At 38.4% G+C, this 20,211-nt stretch overlaps 1 protein-coding gene across 1 annotated transcript; it reads left to right on the top strand.

Moving 5' to 3' along the window:
- The first annotated feature begins 7,297 nt into the window (after positions 1 to 7,297).
- On the top strand, positions 7,298 to 14,522 carry fem1c (fem-1 homolog c). Its single transcript, XM_066711294.1, has 2 exons — positions 7,298 to 8,615; positions 11,781 to 14,522. The coding sequence occupies exons 1-2, from the start codon at positions 8,072 to 8,074 to the stop codon at positions 13,088 to 13,090; spliced, it is 1,854 nt and encodes a 617-aa protein (XP_066567391.1). The 5' UTR covers positions 7,298 to 8,071; the 3' UTR covers positions 13,091 to 14,522.
- The last annotated feature ends 5,689 nt before the right edge of the window (positions 14,523 to 20,211 follow it).

The following is a 20,211-nucleotide window of genomic DNA, read 5'->3' as shown; positions in this document are numbered from 1 at the left end:
AAAGGGATGGACATGGTCAGAAACAATGCTCAGGTAGGCCGTGGCATTTAAACGATGCCCAATTGGCACTAAGGGGCCTAAAGTGTGCCGAGAAAACATCCCCCACACCATTACACCACCACCAGCAGCCTGCACAGTGGTAACAAGGCATGATGGATCCATGTTCTCATTCTGTTTACGCCAAATTCTGACTCTACCATCTGAATGTCTCAACAGAAATCGAGACTCATCAGACCAGGCAACATTTTTCCAGTCTTCAACTGTCCAATTTTGGTGAGCTTGTGCAAATTGTAGCCTCTTTTTCCTATTTGTAGTGGAGATGAGTGGTACCCGGTGGGGTCTTCTGCTGTTGTAGCCCATCCGCCTCAAGGTTGTACGTGTTGTGGCTTCACAAATGCTTTGCTGCATACCTCAGTTGTAACGAGTGGTTACTTCAGTCAAAGTTGCTCTTCTATCAGCTTGAATCAGTCGGCCCATTCTCCTCTGACCTCTAGCATCAACGAGGCATTTTCGCCCACAGGACTGCCGCATACTGGATGTTTCTCCCTTTTCACACCATTCTTTGTAAACCCTAGAAATGGTTGTGCGTGAAAATCCCAGTAACTGAGCAGATTGTGAAATACTCAGACCGGCCCATCTGGCACCAACAACCATGCCACGCTCAAAATTGCTTAAATCACCTTTCTTTCCCATTCAGACATTCAGTTTGGAGTTCAGGAGATTGTCTTGACCAGGACCACACCCCTAAATGCATTGAAGCAACTGCCATGTGATTGGTTGGTTAGATAATTACATTAATGAGAAATTGAACAGGTGTTCCTAATAATCCTTTAGGTGAGTGTATATACACCAGAGGCAAATGTATGGCAGGACATGAAAATATAGACCTTCATTCCTAGATAAACTAGTGTTAATTAGTATGATGGGGTCTTGATCCAGAATACTTTTTTCACTATACATATATCATTTCCTAATTTGATATACCTTCTTCCAGATCATTAATACTGAAGGAATTTCAATGTTAGGTTTTGACTCATCTGTTTAGTCCCTTTTTGTGATGGTTAATGTTCCCAGTAACATTGGTTCAATGGTTCTTGATAACATTTCTATGCTCCTTTAATTACATACATTTGTAAATAACAGAATTTGTATTTTTAAATATTGAGATTTTAACATAACCAATTTACTTTTAGTTTGTGAAAGCTTTAGGGTGTAGTTTATTCTTTAACACAAGGGGGTGCTATATTAAAGGGTTAGTATTTGATGTACATTTGTTAACTCCGTTTTAAATGGTCTAGCTAGCATACTGTGCGCACTGCATCCTGTGGTTTTCTGTGTGTTCGGTTTTTATTTTTATACGAGTAGATTCTGACTTGTGTGGGGGAAATGAGCTGATGTCATAGTTTTTTTGTAGCCCATTAATTACATATTCTCACTTAAATACTTGTATGAACCGTGTATAATCTGAATTATGTTGACATCTTTTTATGTCCTTTTACTCCAGAGGACGTTCATAGTTATATATATTTTTCATTACTTAAATGTTAAACGGTTCAGAAATCCTCGGTGAAGTCTTTGTTCAATAATGAAAATTGCATTTTTTCAAAACCTATTTTTTTACCTACATTATTTAATGAATGCCTTTTAATACTAGATAGCTTTGGTTTCTGAAATCTGTAGAGCCCACTTCAGCTGCTTGTGTTAGTTTCGATGTTTAGTTTTTTTGCAGATCTACACAATCAAAGTCTTCCCTTAAGATTATTGTAAATACCCTCAATTTATGAAAATCAGAAACTAAATATACATATTTTTTTCAGAGAATTGCATGAGATCCTTAGATTTGAATTTCTGCTTCCTAAACCTTTTACAGACTTTTACAGATGTGAATAAAATTGTATAATATATGTGCCTACAGCTGGTCACAGGATTTGCAGATCTCACAAACCCAGTTCCCCATGGCACCCCTTTGGAGGAGTGAAGGTAAACAATAGGATTTTGTTAAGACAAAAATGTTACAAGACATCAGGTAATTCTTGCCTTTCTTGTTCTTGCAACTGCATACTCATGTGTCTGTAATGCGTAATATACTACCTTAAACACATCTGTGTCTAAGCTTTTCATAGAAAACATCTTCAATATGCACTTCAATGTTGTTGGCACTAATATGACTTATTTGATAAAATACAATCAAATGAAATGTATTGTCTTGACATAAGTCTGTGGACACCAAATATCTTCCTGCGTCAATGTCATGATCCTATAATGCTCCAGGGTCCACCACTCATTCAATACAGCCTGTACAACACTGGAATGTGTCCCCATCACCAGTGCATTTTTTACACCATGTTTTTACTGGCTTATTTAGAAATAAATGTCAAATAACAATCTGAGGCCAAACTAAACTAAATTTTGACCCACCCAGCAATCAAACCCAGTACCATATGGCAGGTTTCCATTGGGCAGAAACAAAACATATGAGCAAATTGCAAACTAATAACCACAGACAAGTGTTGTGTGTGTAATATGAGATTGGTGGGGTTGGTTTATAAAACAGACTGGAACTTCTGAGATCATACAATAACAAGTAAACAAGCTTTGTCTTTAGGCATAATGACAAGGAAATATAAGAGCAAGACGTATTTTATTTAAAACCTCTAAATGCTATTCATTGTACATACCTTTATGTCTAGCTTTTCTTGCCTTTTTTACTTGCTTTTCTCATGATTGATAAGAATCAGAAATCTTGTACTATAGGATTACTTGTTATGTCAATATTTGTTAAATAGGCAGATGTGTGACAATGCTATTTTATGAAGGTCTGTACCTACTGTGCTTTGATTTAACAGAGAGGAAAATAGCTTGGTATCCCTCTTTTAGATAAAAGAAAGCTTCGCCCACCCACGCATTTAGAGCACATTTTATTACCATGACAACACATCAGTCAGTTTTTAATGTTTTCAAGATCTACCATTACCTTTATTTCTATTATGTATTTTTGTTTGAAAACTACATTTTTTATTTTTAGGAACTGGGGATATCTGAGCAAAATATTCCAACTTTTCAACCACATCAGAGTGTGTAACATCTGTATCACCTGGGATGCAAAGCTCTTCTAACCTGGATGACAACGTATCGGTTTGATTCTGCTATTCCATTGTCACCTAGGGATGTCCAGTTTGAAAGGTAACTTAAATCCAGCATGGCACTGTGAATTAACTAACTTAAACAAACCAACTGGATTACACAGAGGGACAGACCATACCATAACACACATTTTGTAACCTTTCAAACTAATCTTTTGCACCTGAACTGATTATAAATATAAAATCCTAGTTGAAAGTTGTAGGATTGCAAACTCGGGTGGCAACAAAATGTGGATATTTTACAGAGTAGTGAATATTTGTGCAAGGCACTGTGTATGTATGTATGTATATATATATATATATATATATATATATATATATATAATGTATATAAGAAATAGAAGTGCTTTCTCTGGTCAGGCAAGAGATTGTGGTTTTCAAGCGGTGGTACTCGGCTAAGCTTCGTAGTTGTATGTGGGTAGTTAATAGAAACATCTTCATATATACATGACTGAGGATACCAGGAAAGTATAAAATAACAGCTTGAAATACTTGTAATGCAGAACACAGTAACTGCCGAATATAATCAATTAACTCTCTAAATAAAATGTATAATCGTACTGCTTCTCTTAAATGGGATTGGTTTTCATGTTCTGTAAAATGAAAGTTGGCCTTCTAGTTTGTTTAATTCCCTGTACCTTGTGCTCACACTGGCGGTCCTGACAGCCGAGGAATCTGACACCGCGGTCTGCCTATCATCAACTTGCTGACATCTGCCACCCTATCCATGCTCCAGTCTGATTCCCCTCCAATGCACAGATCTCCGGGGCCAATCCCAGCACCTCCTTTGAAAGCCTATTTTAAAGATACATTAGTTACTGGATAATTAGACTGGATAGGATCCTTGGATCACTTAGATATTAATGGACATCAAACGAGCACGATGGGTCGAATGGCCTCCTCTCATTTGTAAACTTTCTTATGTTCTTACTGCAGCTGCACCATTGATTATTCTGGGTGCTTGCCAATCTTGTTCATCATCTCATCTGCAAATAATGGATCATTTCTGCCTTTTTGATGTAACCCATTATTGCAGACAAATAATATTGAATCATTATACAGATTTATGTAAAGGAAAGGCCGTTCAGGATATTTTGAGCTGCTTTTGGTTTCACAGGAAGGTGCAGAATAAATGCATGCATAACCTTTGTCATTTTCAGTTTTGGAATGTGGCTTTCAGGCATTTAAGTGGAGCTGAGACAGGTGTGTCTTGACATGTATATGCATAAGACCACACCTCAGGGTACGGTTCCACCCATCTTCTCATCACTTTCAACATTGACTATGTATAGCATAGCCTATGTGTGTATTTGATGAAGTTGTTCAATATTTAAATGTCACCAAAACCAGATAGTTATACACAGCAAGTTTGTTACCATGTATACAACCAACAGACGTTAAGTTTTAAAAAAATCCACAGCTTCCCTTTATTAGAAACAACTTTTGTTCTGTTTTCAATCAACATGAAATAAATCAAACCAGTCTTCAGCCCTCTGAAAGTATTTGCCCAAGGGTATTGCTTTGTTTTGTGAGCTTTAATTTGCACACTAGGTGGTGCCTAGATAGATGCCAAGTCAATTTATTTTCCAAACAAGCCTCAATAAACTTGGAAACAAATAACAGATATTTTCACCATATGAGCAACATTAGCCTTATTTTTAACAGTTTTTTTTTATTTTTTTTTTACCAATTTCCATTTTAACCACTGAATAATTATACAATATTTTTAAGATATTGGCTTAGCTGGATTAATAAAACTGGCATGCACATTAATAATGTATAATTTATGTAAATATGTTTGTATAAAATGCATTACACTGAAAAAACATAATGATAAAATGTGACAAATATCTAAAATAGTACTGTAATTTGTAAGATGGAGATCATAGAAAATTAGCAGCATGATCCTTCCTGCAGTCATAGGCACTGGGAGATTACACACAACAAAAGCCATCCACAACAAAAACTCAATTATGTTGTTGTTGTTTGATTTAATATCATTTATATCTATATCTATTTAAGTTAAAGAAGTTATTTTGTACTATTATATTTCCTGAAAACATCAACAAAAGTAGACTGGTCAAATCAAAATGACATAAGTAAATTCATTGGCACAGATTCATCTTAGTTTTGATCCAATTATTGAAATATGTTAACTCAAAATATCAACCAACTCACCAATGGCAAATTCAAAACCCATTCCCGATAGAGGTTTTCAATAGGGTAGATGCCATTGAGAAACACATTTGGTATTTGAGTTTAGTGTGGGGGTCAAGGCTTCAATGTTCCTATCAATGTAAACTGACTATAATGGACAACATGTTTTACAAACAGCTATCAGCCGAAACCTGCACTTAGTAAAGACGCACAGCACAATCATCGTCCACCTAACTGCCCAGAGGGCCACATTTCAGGAGCTGTATTTATCAATTTCTCATAAAAGTGTCAATACTGACATCGTTGTAGAGAAGCGGTTACCATAGAAACAGAGGATGTATTCTGTACAGGCTATACTCAGTACTTCTGATCACACAATTTAAAATTTGAAATAAACTGATAGATAATTTTCAGATGTTTCAATGCTGGCAGTACAGAATCTCAACCGAGTTCATTAACAGAGGTCATGGTGTGGGCTGAGACTGAGCATATTCATATTTTTACTGTGGTTATATGCATACAATAATGCATAATATGACATTTTATTAAGACTGTGGGGAAGAAAAGAAAAGACTGTACCTCGAAAATGTCATTTTAAAATATTTTTAAAATACTGTAGTACTATGAATAATTCTATGACTTGGGCTATAGTTTCTAATAACAGTGCAAAGCAAGGATGCATCTCTGACTTATGCATATGATAATGATTGCTTTAAATCAGTGGTGCAGTTTTGGACATCTCTTTACGTCCCCACCTGCTCCCAACTCGGAATCCATGCCTTTTTGGTTTAATGTAGCAAACAAATGGGTTAATAAAACAATTAATGAGGTGGAGGAAAACATGTAAAGACTCTGTGTGACCCTCCAAGACCAGGGTTCACAGGAGATGGTTTTCTACAGAGGCACAATCTAGAAGTGTATGGTGCTAGAGTACAATTTCAGAAATTCCTTTAAAGCTATAGGCCATAGATAAAGTGCTCAACACTAGTTGTTTCAAATGTCAAGCCTTACCTTACGTTTATAAAATAAATATAGTGGTTTTAGTACATTTAAAAGTGCAGGTGTCTCAGGAAAAACAAAAGAAACACAAAACCTCCATGCGATGCAGATGGTATTTAGTCATGATTCCAAAAACATGTGTTGTTCGTGATTTTATCATCATGAATATTGTTATGATGCATTTAAGTAATCTTATCATTATCTGTACTGTGTCAACACCTCACGACACCGACACTGTGTGATTGTATCTGTTCAGGTGGAGCTGTCTGTTATAACTGCGTCGTGTTATCTCCAGAATGCGTGGGCAGCTTCTGTGCAGCAGCAGACACTGCATTGAAACTGCGTGATCTCAGATATAAGCATTTCACACACACAGCAAATACAGACTGGGTGTATTCGAGCTACTAATACTATACATTGCATTTGTTCTTAATAATACAAAATGCTACAGGGATACATTGTAGATTATCTTCTGCTCTAGACAGTCGACTGATTTTCTATATAAAGAAATTCGTTAATACATATTTTGCATTACTGTTGTTGTTATTATTATTATAATTATTAAGAGTAATAATAACACGTTTATGGATCTAAATAAACTTACATTTATCTGTTTATTCATCATTAACTTGTCAATATGTCAACTAGCTTATTCTCTTCTTAGTACTATTACTACTAATACTAGTATAACAATACTAAAGTTACCGTTGTGCGTAAATTAACTGAATACATATACTGCTGATAGGGAAATCCTACATTTTTTTATATCAATAAATAAAACAGCAATTCATCCTGGTCTGAAACTTACTGTAACATGGGATCCTGATTCCCTCTTATGAAGCGTCATGCTCTGACAACCCAGACCGCTGATTGGCTCACCCACTGTCAACCCAGATCGCTGATTGGCTCACGCACTGACGACCCCGACCGCTGATTGGTTCATCTCCCTGCCAATAAAGCTACAGCGCTCTTTTTTAGGGGGTGCCCGGTTGCCAATTCCTATTTAATAGTAATGTCAGCGTGTGTATTCAGTCGCTGCGGAGCACTGCTAATGGGAGGTGATTAGCTTTCATTAAAAACACCTCCCAATGAACACGTAAAATACACCGCTGATAGTGTTTGTTGCCCATTGATTCATCCATCTACACTGGAGAGGGACTGTGATCGCTGGAGCCCCGAGCAGCGCGGCCGCAGTCAGACATTTCGAAAGACTGAAGTCTTTCAGACGTCATTTGTCTTGCTGGAAACACACAGGAAACCCGCAGCGGAGGAGGCTGCAGCTACCCAGTGAGTTGCCGTCTGGCCCACGTTCAATTAGAGGACAACAAACACATTGGATGTCATTGCTTTCTCCTCGTTCTTTAACATATATTGATTGGAGCGCGGTGGCCAGGGGAGACTACGGGACGATGTCGGGGCCAAATCTCGAATCCGGTCCAGGGGAGCTGTTTGATGTTGGCATGGAAAGCGACGTCGGAGAGTAATCCTCAGCGACCCAGAACAGAGAAGTCAAGACAAAGGAAGCGGGGAGAGTGTGCCTGATGTGCGGCGGGAGTTTGTAACCTACCCCCTGGGGAAAAAACGAGAGAAACGATAGAAGACAGTGACAGGACGGGCGCCCGTGCTGTGAATGGAGTTATTAAAGCGGGCTTTGAAGTGAAAGGACGGCGCTGGATTGATTACGTGGGTTGTAACGCACCGTGCTCAAACGCACGGAGGGCTTATTTGGTGAATATAAAAACGCCTAGATTGGATCTTCCTCTGCGGGATTAATGGATCTAAAGACGGCGGTGTTCAACGCAGCCCGGGACGGGAAGCTCCGGCTGCTGCAGAAGCTCCTGGAGAACAAAGCTGGAAATGAAGTTACCAAGCTGATGGCCGAGAAGACCAATGGCGCCACCCCGCTGTTGATGGCAGCGAGATACGGGCATCTGGACCTGGTGGAGTACCTGCTGGAGTGCTGCTCTGCCCCGGTCGAGGTCGGCGGCTCGGTCAATTTCGACGGAGAGACCATCGAGGGGGCTCCGCCGCTGTGGGCGGCCTCGGCGGCCGGGCACCTGAAGGTGGTGCAGTCCCTGCTGGGCCACGGCGCCTCCGTGAACAACACCACCCTGACCAACTCGACCCCCCTGAGGGCGGCGTGCTTCGACGGGCACCTGGACATCGTGAAGTACCTGGTGGAGCACAAGGCCGACCTGGAGGTGGCGAATCGACACGGTCATACGTGCCTTATGATCTCTTGTTATAAGGGACACAAGGAAATCGCTCAGTACCTCTTGGAGAAAGGGGCCGATGTCAATAGGAAAAGCGTAAAAGGTAAGTCCATAAACGGGACAGCTGTTTTCGCAGGGATTGGCACATGACGTGTTACCCCCGGGGCAGCATGAGTAACCCGGCAGGAATGGGGAGTCGACCTCCGTGGCATTTCACGGCCACAAAACCACACGTATACACTTTATATTTCAAAGGCTTAACCTGTGTACATGGTTTTCAGTTAATGTGTTTAACGATGCATTACTGTCAGTACAGGTGCACCTACCCGGAGTAATACCACGACTGACAGATAGCTAGAATGAGTTAGGCCTGAACAAAAAGTTACTTAATTTTGAATGTGGTGTTTTTGGCAGATTTATTGGGGAAACTGTAGGCGACCGGTCATACGTGCAGTCTGGCCCATGTGTGTTTTATATTGTTATACCTAGACCGCACGTCCTATGGCATGAGCCAGCCTACACAGGATCTCCACATCACATTCCTGCTGCTGTGCTTGTCATACACTTTATATTGGTTTAGCTTGGGCAGTTTTGTCAAAATTACAATAGTGATTTTGGGAGAGGATGCTTATGTGCTTCTAACATTTTACGAAAGAACATCCTGTTTTCAGTTCCACTAAATGAAATAAATGGATCTCAATTTTATAAATCCATCAGTTGGTAATAATGAGGGACTTATCGTTTTTAATCGGACAATAGTTTTTTGCCACCCCAATCAGTTGGAAAAGTGTAGCCTAATTTCAGTTTGTTCATGTAAAGGTTTTAACTATAGTATATAGAAAGTTCCTCAATATAAATGATAGTGCCATTCAATACATTACTGTCAGAAATTGATCTTCAATGTGTACTCCATATAACTGTATACTGCAGTGGTGGTGTAATCTGTATATCTCATGAAGTCATTGTAAGCCGCCTTAATGTAACATGAAATTGCCAGTTACCTCAAAACTGTTAAAATGCTTTCTGGAGTTTAAGTTATGTGCGTTACTTCAAGTTTGCCCACTTCCATCAGTTGAGTTCTGTCTTTGTACTTATAATTGCTTTAGCTAGTTTTGTCCAAGCAAAACATACAAATTCCAGGGTCTTTTGTGGTCTGTCCCATTTTCTCTCAATATGTTATTTAAAAAAGATACCAAGAACATCTCTAGTCTTAATTTGGAGATGCATTATAAATTGGCCAGTGGTTGGTTGATTTTGTGATGCTTATTTAGTTTATGATCTGGTCACACTGTTTAAAATAGAGGGAGGGAGGGAGGGAGGGAGGAGAGGTGCACAACAAATTTGGCACACACACACCCTGCCAGTTTTGGCCATGTGTTGGCCAGTTTACTTTTAGGGTACTGCCACTGTGACACCCTGCATCCCAGAAAGTTTAATTAAAATCTCGCATCTTAAAAATAAGTGGTGTATACTTTTCCCCACAATCAATTTTTTTTTATTTTTTATTTCCTTTTGTTTAAACAGTGCAGTAGATCTTGGTCTATGGTTGTTTGCTTGGTTTGGGTGGGAGGGTAATGATCTCTTCCCGGTTTCTGCATTTTCTGCAGACTTCTTTTGACACCACAGATGTATCACTGATTCACTTCCATGGTGTGTTTTGGAAGATTTATTGCTCCATTTCAAGTAACTGTATACTGTACTTTTACTTTTGCACTTAAATTATACAGGTATGTATTCATCAAACCAAGTATAACGTCTTCAACATTTGTACTAGAGCAGCTAATTGCAATAAGGATTTAATACACAAGCTTGGTTTGTGTTTAAGTTGTGTTCTTTGGATGCTTTTTTTTAATGCAGGTTTATTGCAAGTGAACTACTAAACCTCAAACTCTCAGACACAACTTTAAATACAAGGATAAAAAAAAAAAAAAAAAATCACCCAATAAAAGCTTCCTATGATCTCCGAGTTGTAGGTGTTCATAAGAAGTTGGAGAATACATGCACAAAATCGCAACCCTGAACGTAACATTGCATGCCTTTATACACAACATGCATGAATACCTCCTTAATCTATTGATTCATCAGTCTGAGGATACAATTATACATTAGTCGGATGTCTTCTCAGTCATTTATATAGCTTTTAGTTTTGTTTTTGTTTTTACAAGAGTGTCTTCCTGACATCCACCCACTCACTCCCATCCATTATACAGTAGGACCTGCAGCGGTCTGTACAGTCCTGGGAGCCGCCTGCCTCTCGCCACTGAGCTCCAAGTTACCATAGTAACTACAGTAGGAAGGCTTTCCTATCCATATTTAAGCCATTTGTAGTTTTTTGTGGGAAGGGGCAGGGTGTATTAAGAGTGAAGAAAATCATTCATTACATTTTAAATCCCCTAAATGGAGTGATTCAGAGACTTTAAACCATAAAATACTAGTTTCCTATGAGAACAAACGGCACCATGTCAAGTATTATTCCTTGTTATTTACATTATTAAAACCAACGCATTCATCAGCTCCATTGAATTGATCATTGACAAGCAGGAACCCTGGGATTTGCCCTGTGATAACACCATGTCACAGGGTGGTGTTGAGATGTTGTTTTAGAGACGTACATTTAGAGCAATAGAATACATGAGTCATGGCATATCCTTGGCATTGCTATGACTTATTAAAATCTATTTCTAAGCCTATACTTCTTATGTTGGTTTCTTCCCCAATTTAGTCTTTTAGGAAACTAAAAAACGCTTTCTTGGAACAGAAGTCAATCCTACTGTGCTGGCAAACTTCCAGGATTTCTACCCTCAGAGTAGTGAATTGAGGACCACTGTATTGTCTCAGGCACTTTACGAGCTTTCGACCACATTTCTTAATTTACAATAATGTAGATATTCACACTTTTGTTTAAATGGAAAATTAACTTTCCTGGGGATGCATGGGAAAAGTGACTTTAAAAATATGCAAATCTTTTCTACTTAAGATGTGACAAAAATGTAGAGTTTGTTTGCTGAAACAATGTTTGCCTGTCTGGTGTTAAGTGAGACCGAAAGCAATTGTCATACTACTTTCTCATAGTTTGTGAAGTAAGAAAATATAAGACCTCTCTTGTTCTGTGTTTTAAATGTTACAATGTTCTTCAAAGATTTTCTGCTTGTACAGATTGCTTTGATATTTTAGCCTATTTTATGAACTAGCCCAAAACAATTCCTACGTTCCAAGTATTTATCCAAGATAGCAGTCTGATGATCTTTAATATTTCCTTGTTCATCAGGTAACACCGCATTGCATGACTGTGCTGAATCGGGGAGCCTGGACATCATGAAAATGCTGCTGAAGTACGGTGCTAAAATGGAGAAAGATGGCTACAGTATGACCCCCTTGCTATCGGCCAGTGTGACTGGGCATACGAACATTGTTGACTTTCTTACGCAGCACCAGCAGACTAACAGAACCGAGAGGATCAATGCACTGGAGTTGCTGGGTGCCACTTTTGTGGACAAAAAGAGGGACCTTCTGGGTGCGTTGAAATATTGGAAGAGGGCAATGGACATGCGGTACAGTGACTGCAGCAATATCCTTTATAAGCCAGAGCCAAAGCAGCTGATAATGGCTTACGATTATGCCAGGGAAGTAAACTGTGCAGATGAGCTCGATAACCTGATTGCAGACCCAGACGAGATGAGGATGCAGGCCCTGCTTATCAGAGAGAGGATCCTGGGCCCCTCCCATCCAGACACCTCCTACTACATTCGCTACAGAGGAGCGGTCTACGCTGACTCTGGCAACTTCGAGAGGTGCATCAATCTTTGGAAATATGCCCTGGACATGCAGCAGAGCAATCTGGACCCTCTGAGCCCCATGACCGCCAGCAGCTTGCTCTCCTTTGCCGAGCTCTTCTCGTTCATGTTGCAAGACCGCGCGAAGGGGCTGCTGGGGACGTCGGTCTCCTTTGACGACTTGATGGGCATCCTCAGCAAGAGCGTGCTGGAGATCGAGAGAGCCGTCAAGCAGCTGCAGCCGCTGCCTGACCCCACCCAGCTCAGCAAGGCGCTGTCCATTATTTTGCACCTGATCTGTCTGCTTGAGAAAGTCCAGTGCACCACGGAACAGGACCACTTCAAGAAGGAGACCATCTACAGGTTCCTCAAGTTGCAGCCGTGTGGGAAAAACGGTTACAGCCCGCTGCACCTGGCAGTGGACCGGAATACTACCTGTGTGGGGCGCTACCCTGTGTGCAAGTTCCCCTCCTACCAGGTCACCTCCATCCTTGTGGAATGTGGGGCTGATGTGAACTGCAGGGATGAGGACAATAACAGTCCCCTCCACGTGGCTGCTTTTAACAACCACCCGGACATCATGAACCTACTGATTGCGTGCGGGACCCACTTTGACAGTACAAATTCCTTTAAGCAGACTGCTTGTGACTTGCTTGACGAGAAGGAAATGGCCAAGAACTTGATCCAGCCCATCAATCACACCACTCTGCAGTGTCTGGCAGCACGAGCCATCGTTAAGCACAACCTCATTTTCAGCGGACACATCCCTCAGAAACTGGAATCATTTGTGATCCTTCATAGATAATGACTATAACAGTTTGGCTAATTGCTGTGCTAACGAGGGGGATGTGAGGAGGCCCAACCTTACTTTTGTCCCCTTCCTCAGAGCTCTATGATTGTATTTTACTAATTTTGAATGACAGGTGTGCTTTATAAAAACAAGTTAAATTGCCTCCCTCTTCAGTTTACAGATTGCATACAAGAAGCATGGAAATGATCTGTAATACAGCATACATCCAGTATTTTGTAATTTTTTTTTTTTTTTTTGCTTGAACTTGAAAATCTTTAATTCATGCCATTTTTTTTTAAAAAACTTTGAAACACATCTGCCAAAGTCCCATCTGCTTAATGCTCCTCTCTTTCTATGCAAAGATAGTAGGGTGTTTGGGACTGTAATTTTAGTTTTATTTTATTAAGACTTGTGCTGGTGTATGGGTAGTCTGTAAACTTTGCATCTCTGTTAAAGCCTTGTATGCGGTTTCTTGTTGCATTTTTAATTCTGGTTGGATACTGTATATAAACTGGACTATTTTTTTCCCACATCATGAAGCTTTATTGAGTGGTTAATGTTTGCAAATACCTTAAGTGCTTTATCTTTCCTATGCACTGGCTTCAATATGTGACTGTTCTGTGTTTGCACTTGTCTATGCAGCCTCCAGAATTGTTCTTTCAACACCCTATTTCCTTTGGATTTGTTGGTTTGTTTTTGCCCAGAACCTTCCAAATTCCCGACACTACTGACCAGTGCAGTGTGCATCAGTGGGAAACTAACCTGATTGTAGATGTTTTGCTGGAGTTACCTCAGATTAGTTTACATTGATTTATAGAAAGCTGCTGGATCTGTAACCCTTTAATTAGTACAGACCACATAAGTGCTTTTATTAAAGACCAAGGATTTCATGAATGTGTGCATCTAATTCTGACGTTGCATTTTCATGTGAAGCCTAAAGAGCAAAACTAATGCATCTGCAATTTATATTCCAGAATCCAGCATGCCTGTGGTGGAATTAACCTATAAATCAAATACTGATTTGGTATATTGGTATCTTTTAATAAAACTTTTATCCATTTTTTTTTTTTTTTTTTTTTTTTTTTAAAAGGTTCTGTAGATCCCATTTAAGCTGGGTAAAATGTGAATGTCTATAGTTTTGTCATATTTTATTCAACCTATATACCATAACAATATGCCAGAGAGAACCTATATTTTTCATTTACCAGCCTACAGTTTCATTTTCCACACCTCAGCTTTACTCTTGTGGCAAAAAGGGCTTTTCCAATTTTAAGGTTTTTTTTTTTTCTCTCGCTCTCCTTCAAAGAAACAAATTACAGATGGCACATCAGGTGATTACTGTAATACTGCACTTTATTTTGGTGGTATGTGAGTTTCCAATGGCATATGAGCCCTGCTAATGTCTTAAACAAGCAAAATGTTCACAATAAAACAATATTGCACTTGCTTTTTTGTTCACCATCTATTGAATTTATCTTCTTACTATAGCATCACACTGTGTAAATCCACACACAATGTCAGCTTTCCATAGCTGAGGGAGGTGTACAATGGGAAAGGTAATTTGCTCATGCCACTCCTGTAGTGTGGGGAATTCCGAACTTATTACTGTTATGCTAATTATAGTTTGTATGACCTGCTGGTTGTTCATAGTTCTTGTGCACAATTTGTCCTTTTGATTGTCTGAATTTTGCAATGTCATGTTGTCAATGGAAGAATACAGGTACATAATGGGTCACTACAATCTAGAACATACTCTATCAGTTTAGAAACAATACATGACACTTTGTAAAGATTTTAAAGTTAAATTATGAGTTTTAAAAATGTTTTCTGCAAGAAAAGTGACTGAAAAATACTTTTTAAAATATTAATTTGCTAACATGCTGGTGAGTTGTTTTTTTTTTTTATAAGCTTCGTGTGGGTGTTGCTTGCTGGAGGGATGAGTAATGTACCACAGGAGCTGAGAATAGAATCGGCAGCCTCCTACAGAGGAGATGTTGCTGAACTTATAGAGAACAAGTGAAAAATGGTGTCCATGCAAACCAACACTGACTGAATCCACTTTAGAGGACCAGGCTCCTGTTTTCCTCCTTGAATATTCATGATTCAACAAAATAAATCGGATTTCTTTTCCCTTTCTCCCCATCCGTTAAATTTGAGCCTTGCCTCGTCACATAATGTTACCAAGGTCATTGTCCATGAAGCCAGATTAATCCCAATTGCTGACATACTAATTTTAGCCTAGCTGTGAACAGCTGCCTATTGTTCTGTGGTGATGTTTTTACCTCTTGCAGATAGTTAAAGTCTGTCATTAAAACGGGAGACCTCATTTTATTTGTCTGGATTTAATCAGATTAACTCATTTTTAAAGAGAGTTCAATTAAGTGTATGTGTGTGTATATATGTGTGTGTGTGTGTGTGTGTGTATGTGTGTGTATATATATATATGTATATATATATATATATATATATATATATAAAAAATGAAGAACTCAGTCTGACTTTTGTAAAGATAGTTTTAAGTCCCTATTTTATTAGATCTATGTACCTGCAGTATTAGAACACCATAAAATAAATGTAGTTTGTATCCTAAGGATTTTTTTTCTTCATGGCATCCTTAACCTATTTCTTCTATCAATTCTTAAAATAACCTCAAGTAACTGATCACTGGAAGACTGTCCCACATAAAGTGGCTAGAGTAAGTATTCATAGTCCAGTACAACTGTGTATTGGTGTCAATGTAAAGGGGAGGAACTTTAGAACTTTACTCCCCCTAACAAAACTATAAAACACACAAACTGAAATATTATAAACCGAGTATTCGAGAGACTCAAGAATTCTATCAAACTGGTGTAGAAATATGTTATAGCTATTGTGTTTTTTTAATGGCTTGTAAGTAGGGAAAAATGAAACTGAAAAAGCTTTTTGCTACAAGTGAAAACCTAAAGTGTTTTTCTGTGATTTGATATATTTTTGGAAAACTTGGAAAACTAGGAAAAAGTGTTTGTTGATTGCATGTTAGGCCTCTACTAAAGCAAACTTTATTTGTTTTTCCGGAACAGCTATAATTTTGTTATGGCTCTATATATTTATGTGACCTAGAAATTGCTAAAGGGGCACATGTAAAAACTGTTTTTCTTTCTTTTAGTGTAGACAAATATAGGCTATAGTGTATAGAACAAATAGCAATTTAAATAGTTCAATTAGGCAGAATAACCAAATTATGCATATTTTTTGCTAGTGTAACTCCCTTCCTCATCCTTAAATAATCTTTATTACTGTATGTTCACAGGTGTTTTCTAGAGTTGTTGAAGTGAGAATTGAAGTACTAAATTCACATATCACATTAAAAAGCTCGTTAATACTGCTTATTGAACCTCGCTGAGAGGTAGACATGTTAAGAACCTAAATGTATTGTGTAAATACAGAAACCATGCATCATATTGCTAGTATTATGAAAAAGCTGGGTGCGAAGTCCTGATCAGTTTACTATTCTGACCCCCTAGTCTATTGCAATGTAACTTGTGATACTTGTATGCATTGTGTAATTTTGGTTTGATGCTTTTTGATCTTGTTGAATCAAATCTCAGAATGTCTCACCATGGACAATTTGCAAAAAAGTGCAATATTAAAAAATGTTTTACATCCAGTAACCACGCACATACACAGGAATACAATACAACAACAGGTTTTATTTTTGTAATTCAGAAATTGGACTATTGGGCTGAATCACTTTCACTGTAGCTTCTCCATTTCAAATTCAGACTTGCCTTTATATGCTGTTAAAGGGAAAGTCAGGAGTTAAAACATCAGTTTTCTTGCTTTAAACAGTCAAAATAAAATAAATATGATATTTTAGATCTCCTTTAAGTGTCACACATGAATTTGGTAAAATGTCTGCATTCCGGCACAGGAAGAATCCTGTTTGTGTTATGCTCCATCGAGCTTGATTCAAAGGAGGCCTTGTTTTTTCTCCCCCCCATTATAGCGCACAGCATCAGTAATTGTCCCTTCGACACTGATTATTTTCCTGGCAGCTTCAAAGCTGGAACTCGGTCATTTTTACACTAAGCCGTATTTTCACGTGGGTTGCCGTCCTCTAACAATAGACCTGCTTCTGCACTGCTCTGGTAAATAGTCTTAATGGGACAATATGAAAGACGCCTGCTGCTCCTGCCCACACTGGAACGGGTTTCTACTCCTTTTTTTTCCAGAAATGTAGGCTAATATACAGGCTTTGGTTTTATTATAGATATATGTGTGTGTGTATGTGTCTTTTTTTGAAAGACACATTAATAGCGAATATCTTTTATTAGTAAAGTAACATTTGAACAATGACATTGATTGGTAAGTCAAGTTTTCATATCCACAATTAATAGTTGTTCATCACGAAAACTATATCTGCTAGTCTAATTGTATAAATGGGAAAGGCTTAACAGATCCATTGCATTACTGATGCTTTTACTGTGAAAAAAGCTTAAAAATATACAAGAACAACTCTGTTTTACAAACCTAAAGCCTCAATGTTTTTTGAGATCTGCTCTATAATATGCAAAAGGCAACCAGATTGTCTTCAGATTCCCAATATTAGAATATGAAGGCAATTTAACCTGCTTTCAAGATAGAGTTTAGTTGGACTGCTTCTTAACTTTTAGTTTGATAATAAATCAGTACCTTTATTTAACAAAAGGCACAACATTTTCTTAATGATAAAAAAAAAAAAACATGCAGTGAATGGTTAAACATCCCTGCTGTAACAACAAGCCTATTTATAGCAGCCAATCAGTCATAAACAATAATAAAGTTACCATTATTGTTATGAATATAGTCGTAGTTTACACTGTAGCGCCATGGAGTTTCTGGTGTTGCCAGAAGCCTGCATATCCTTTGGGATCATTCACTCCCCTACTTTTTTGCATCTATTTATATCACTGCAGTTGATTACTCTAGACAGTATTTGTTATAACCTCTGCTCACACTGACAGGCTACCCAGACAAAGTTCACTTTCAGGACTGCAGTAGCTTTAAATAGCTGCCCACACAGTACAGGAGTTTAGAAATCCTTGGCTCCAAGAGGCTTTTTACTTATAATAAGTATATAATCCTATATTAAGGATGCTAAAGACAAGCATAGGCTATATCAAATAAAGTTATTACATTGTATTACAAAGTATTACACTGCCTGTATAAAGTTTCAAATCAAATTTTATTAAACTTTTTAATAAATGTTTATTTTGTTATGCTCCCAAAAAGCATATGATCACAATATATAATGCAGGGGTATGGCTAATACTGGGTATTACAAAAGAAGAACACGCTTCACAACTAGTTTGTGTTGTCATTGAAAGAGTAATATATAGTGAAGAAATACATTTCTCTCACTTTTCCAAGATTGCACTTACAGAAAGCTAAAGTAGTTTCTAGAGCAGGACCTGCAGTTTTACTCACACCCATTTCATGTGCTTTTACTAATTAAGCTGTTCACCCAGTCTGGTGAGTGACGTCATAGAATTCTTTAACAAACCGCAATCGTCAAGATGGTAGGACATTTCTAGGCCATAAATCCACAGGAGAAATAACAAGGTCATTCTGGGCATATTGTCACACAGCAGGTAGCAGCAAGGCATTAATAGATGGTCACTGTGAAGTAAAAAGAATGGGGGGGGGGCTCAGGTAAAACAGCCTCAACGCAGTTACTTTTACTATAGTACTGGTGTATCAAACACAATGAATGCATTTTCAAATTGTTGTGTTTTATTTACCCACAAAAAGCTACATACTTAGTAAGTCACTGCATCAGAGGGGTGAGAAACAAAATGTGCCGAACGACCATTGTGGCTCTACAATCACTGTGCACTTCTGACTGTTCACATGGCCTAGACCAGAACTGAATTTGTTTAATTCACAATGTGGAAGTACTGTGAGCGCCTTCTTAAAACATAACCCACTTTGTCTGGGTGAAAATATATATAATGATCACCCCTCTAAAGGACTTACACATGAAGAAATCCTCATCAAATAAGTTAACATCCTAAAATATATCCTGTATTTAGTAGTCCATCCCACAAATCTGATTCCAAACATTTTCTTTCAGATACATTTCACCCAGATAAATGTATTTGAGCTCCTATAAACCATGCAGAATTCAAGGCTCTATGTTTTGTTATTAAATCTGGTGAAACTTTTATATTAAGTTCTGATTTTATACTATTAAACTATTGCCTCCACAGGAACAGTTTAAAGAGGACGATCATTCTTTGAGTCATACCTCAAAGCTTAAAACCAGCTCCTGCTTCCATGTATAGCTTGTTAAAAGACTTATCCACGTGCAGGGAGCTGCAAAGAAACCACCACGCACACAGAAAAGAAATGTGATCAGTGACCGAGATAAATTGGTATTCCCTTGAGGCTGGCAGCATGTGATAACCATGGCCTCTGCAGAGTTCGGGGCTGAGGAATCAGTTCTGCGGCACTGAGAATGATCAAACCTGCAGCAAATAGCTATACAGACTCACTGCAGTGGAACTGATTTTGTTTTGGAGTGTTTTTCCCCCCCTAATTAAATTTAACAGGAGAAGACAGGCTCTCATGTACTGGAGACAGCTTTCAAAGGATTACAAGACCTGGGCGTGCAGGTTTCTGAGTAAAAAACTTGCATTATCAGGAATACTTTTCATTAGGGGAACAATAATCTTGCATGTTGAATGCATCCTTACCTGGATTCCACATGTTTCTGGATTGCACCTATCTTTAAGTTTAAACTTAAATTATATCATACTTACTTGCAAGTAGAATCTATTCAACTGCAAATTCAACCAACATGTTGGTCATATCGATAATAAAATAATAACATGGATACTCTTGACTAAAATTGATCAGTGATTAGTGCTGTTGTAACACATTTTAGTTGAACACAGGCATGAAAATGGTAGGCGAGGTGAGAGAGACAACAGAACTGATGTCACGCCCCATGGGCTCTTCAGCACTCAACTGGGGGGGAATTCACTACTCAACACCATCTCACAGAATCGCTCAATAAAAAATACAAGAAGGTTATCAGATCCACAGTGAAAACCGTAGTAGATTGCCCATTGCACACTCTATCACATTTCCTGAAAACCAATGAAAGTCTCATTCCT

The sequence above is a fragment of the Amia ocellicauda genome, chromosome 8, assembly GCF_036373705.1.
Source record: "Amia ocellicauda isolate fAmiCal2 chromosome 8, fAmiCal2.hap1, whole genome shotgun sequence".
NCBI classification, from domain to species: domain Eukaryota; kingdom Metazoa; phylum Chordata; class Actinopteri; order Amiiformes; family Amiidae; genus Amia; species Amia ocellicauda.
This window is presented reverse-complemented; position numbering and strand designations above follow the sequence as displayed.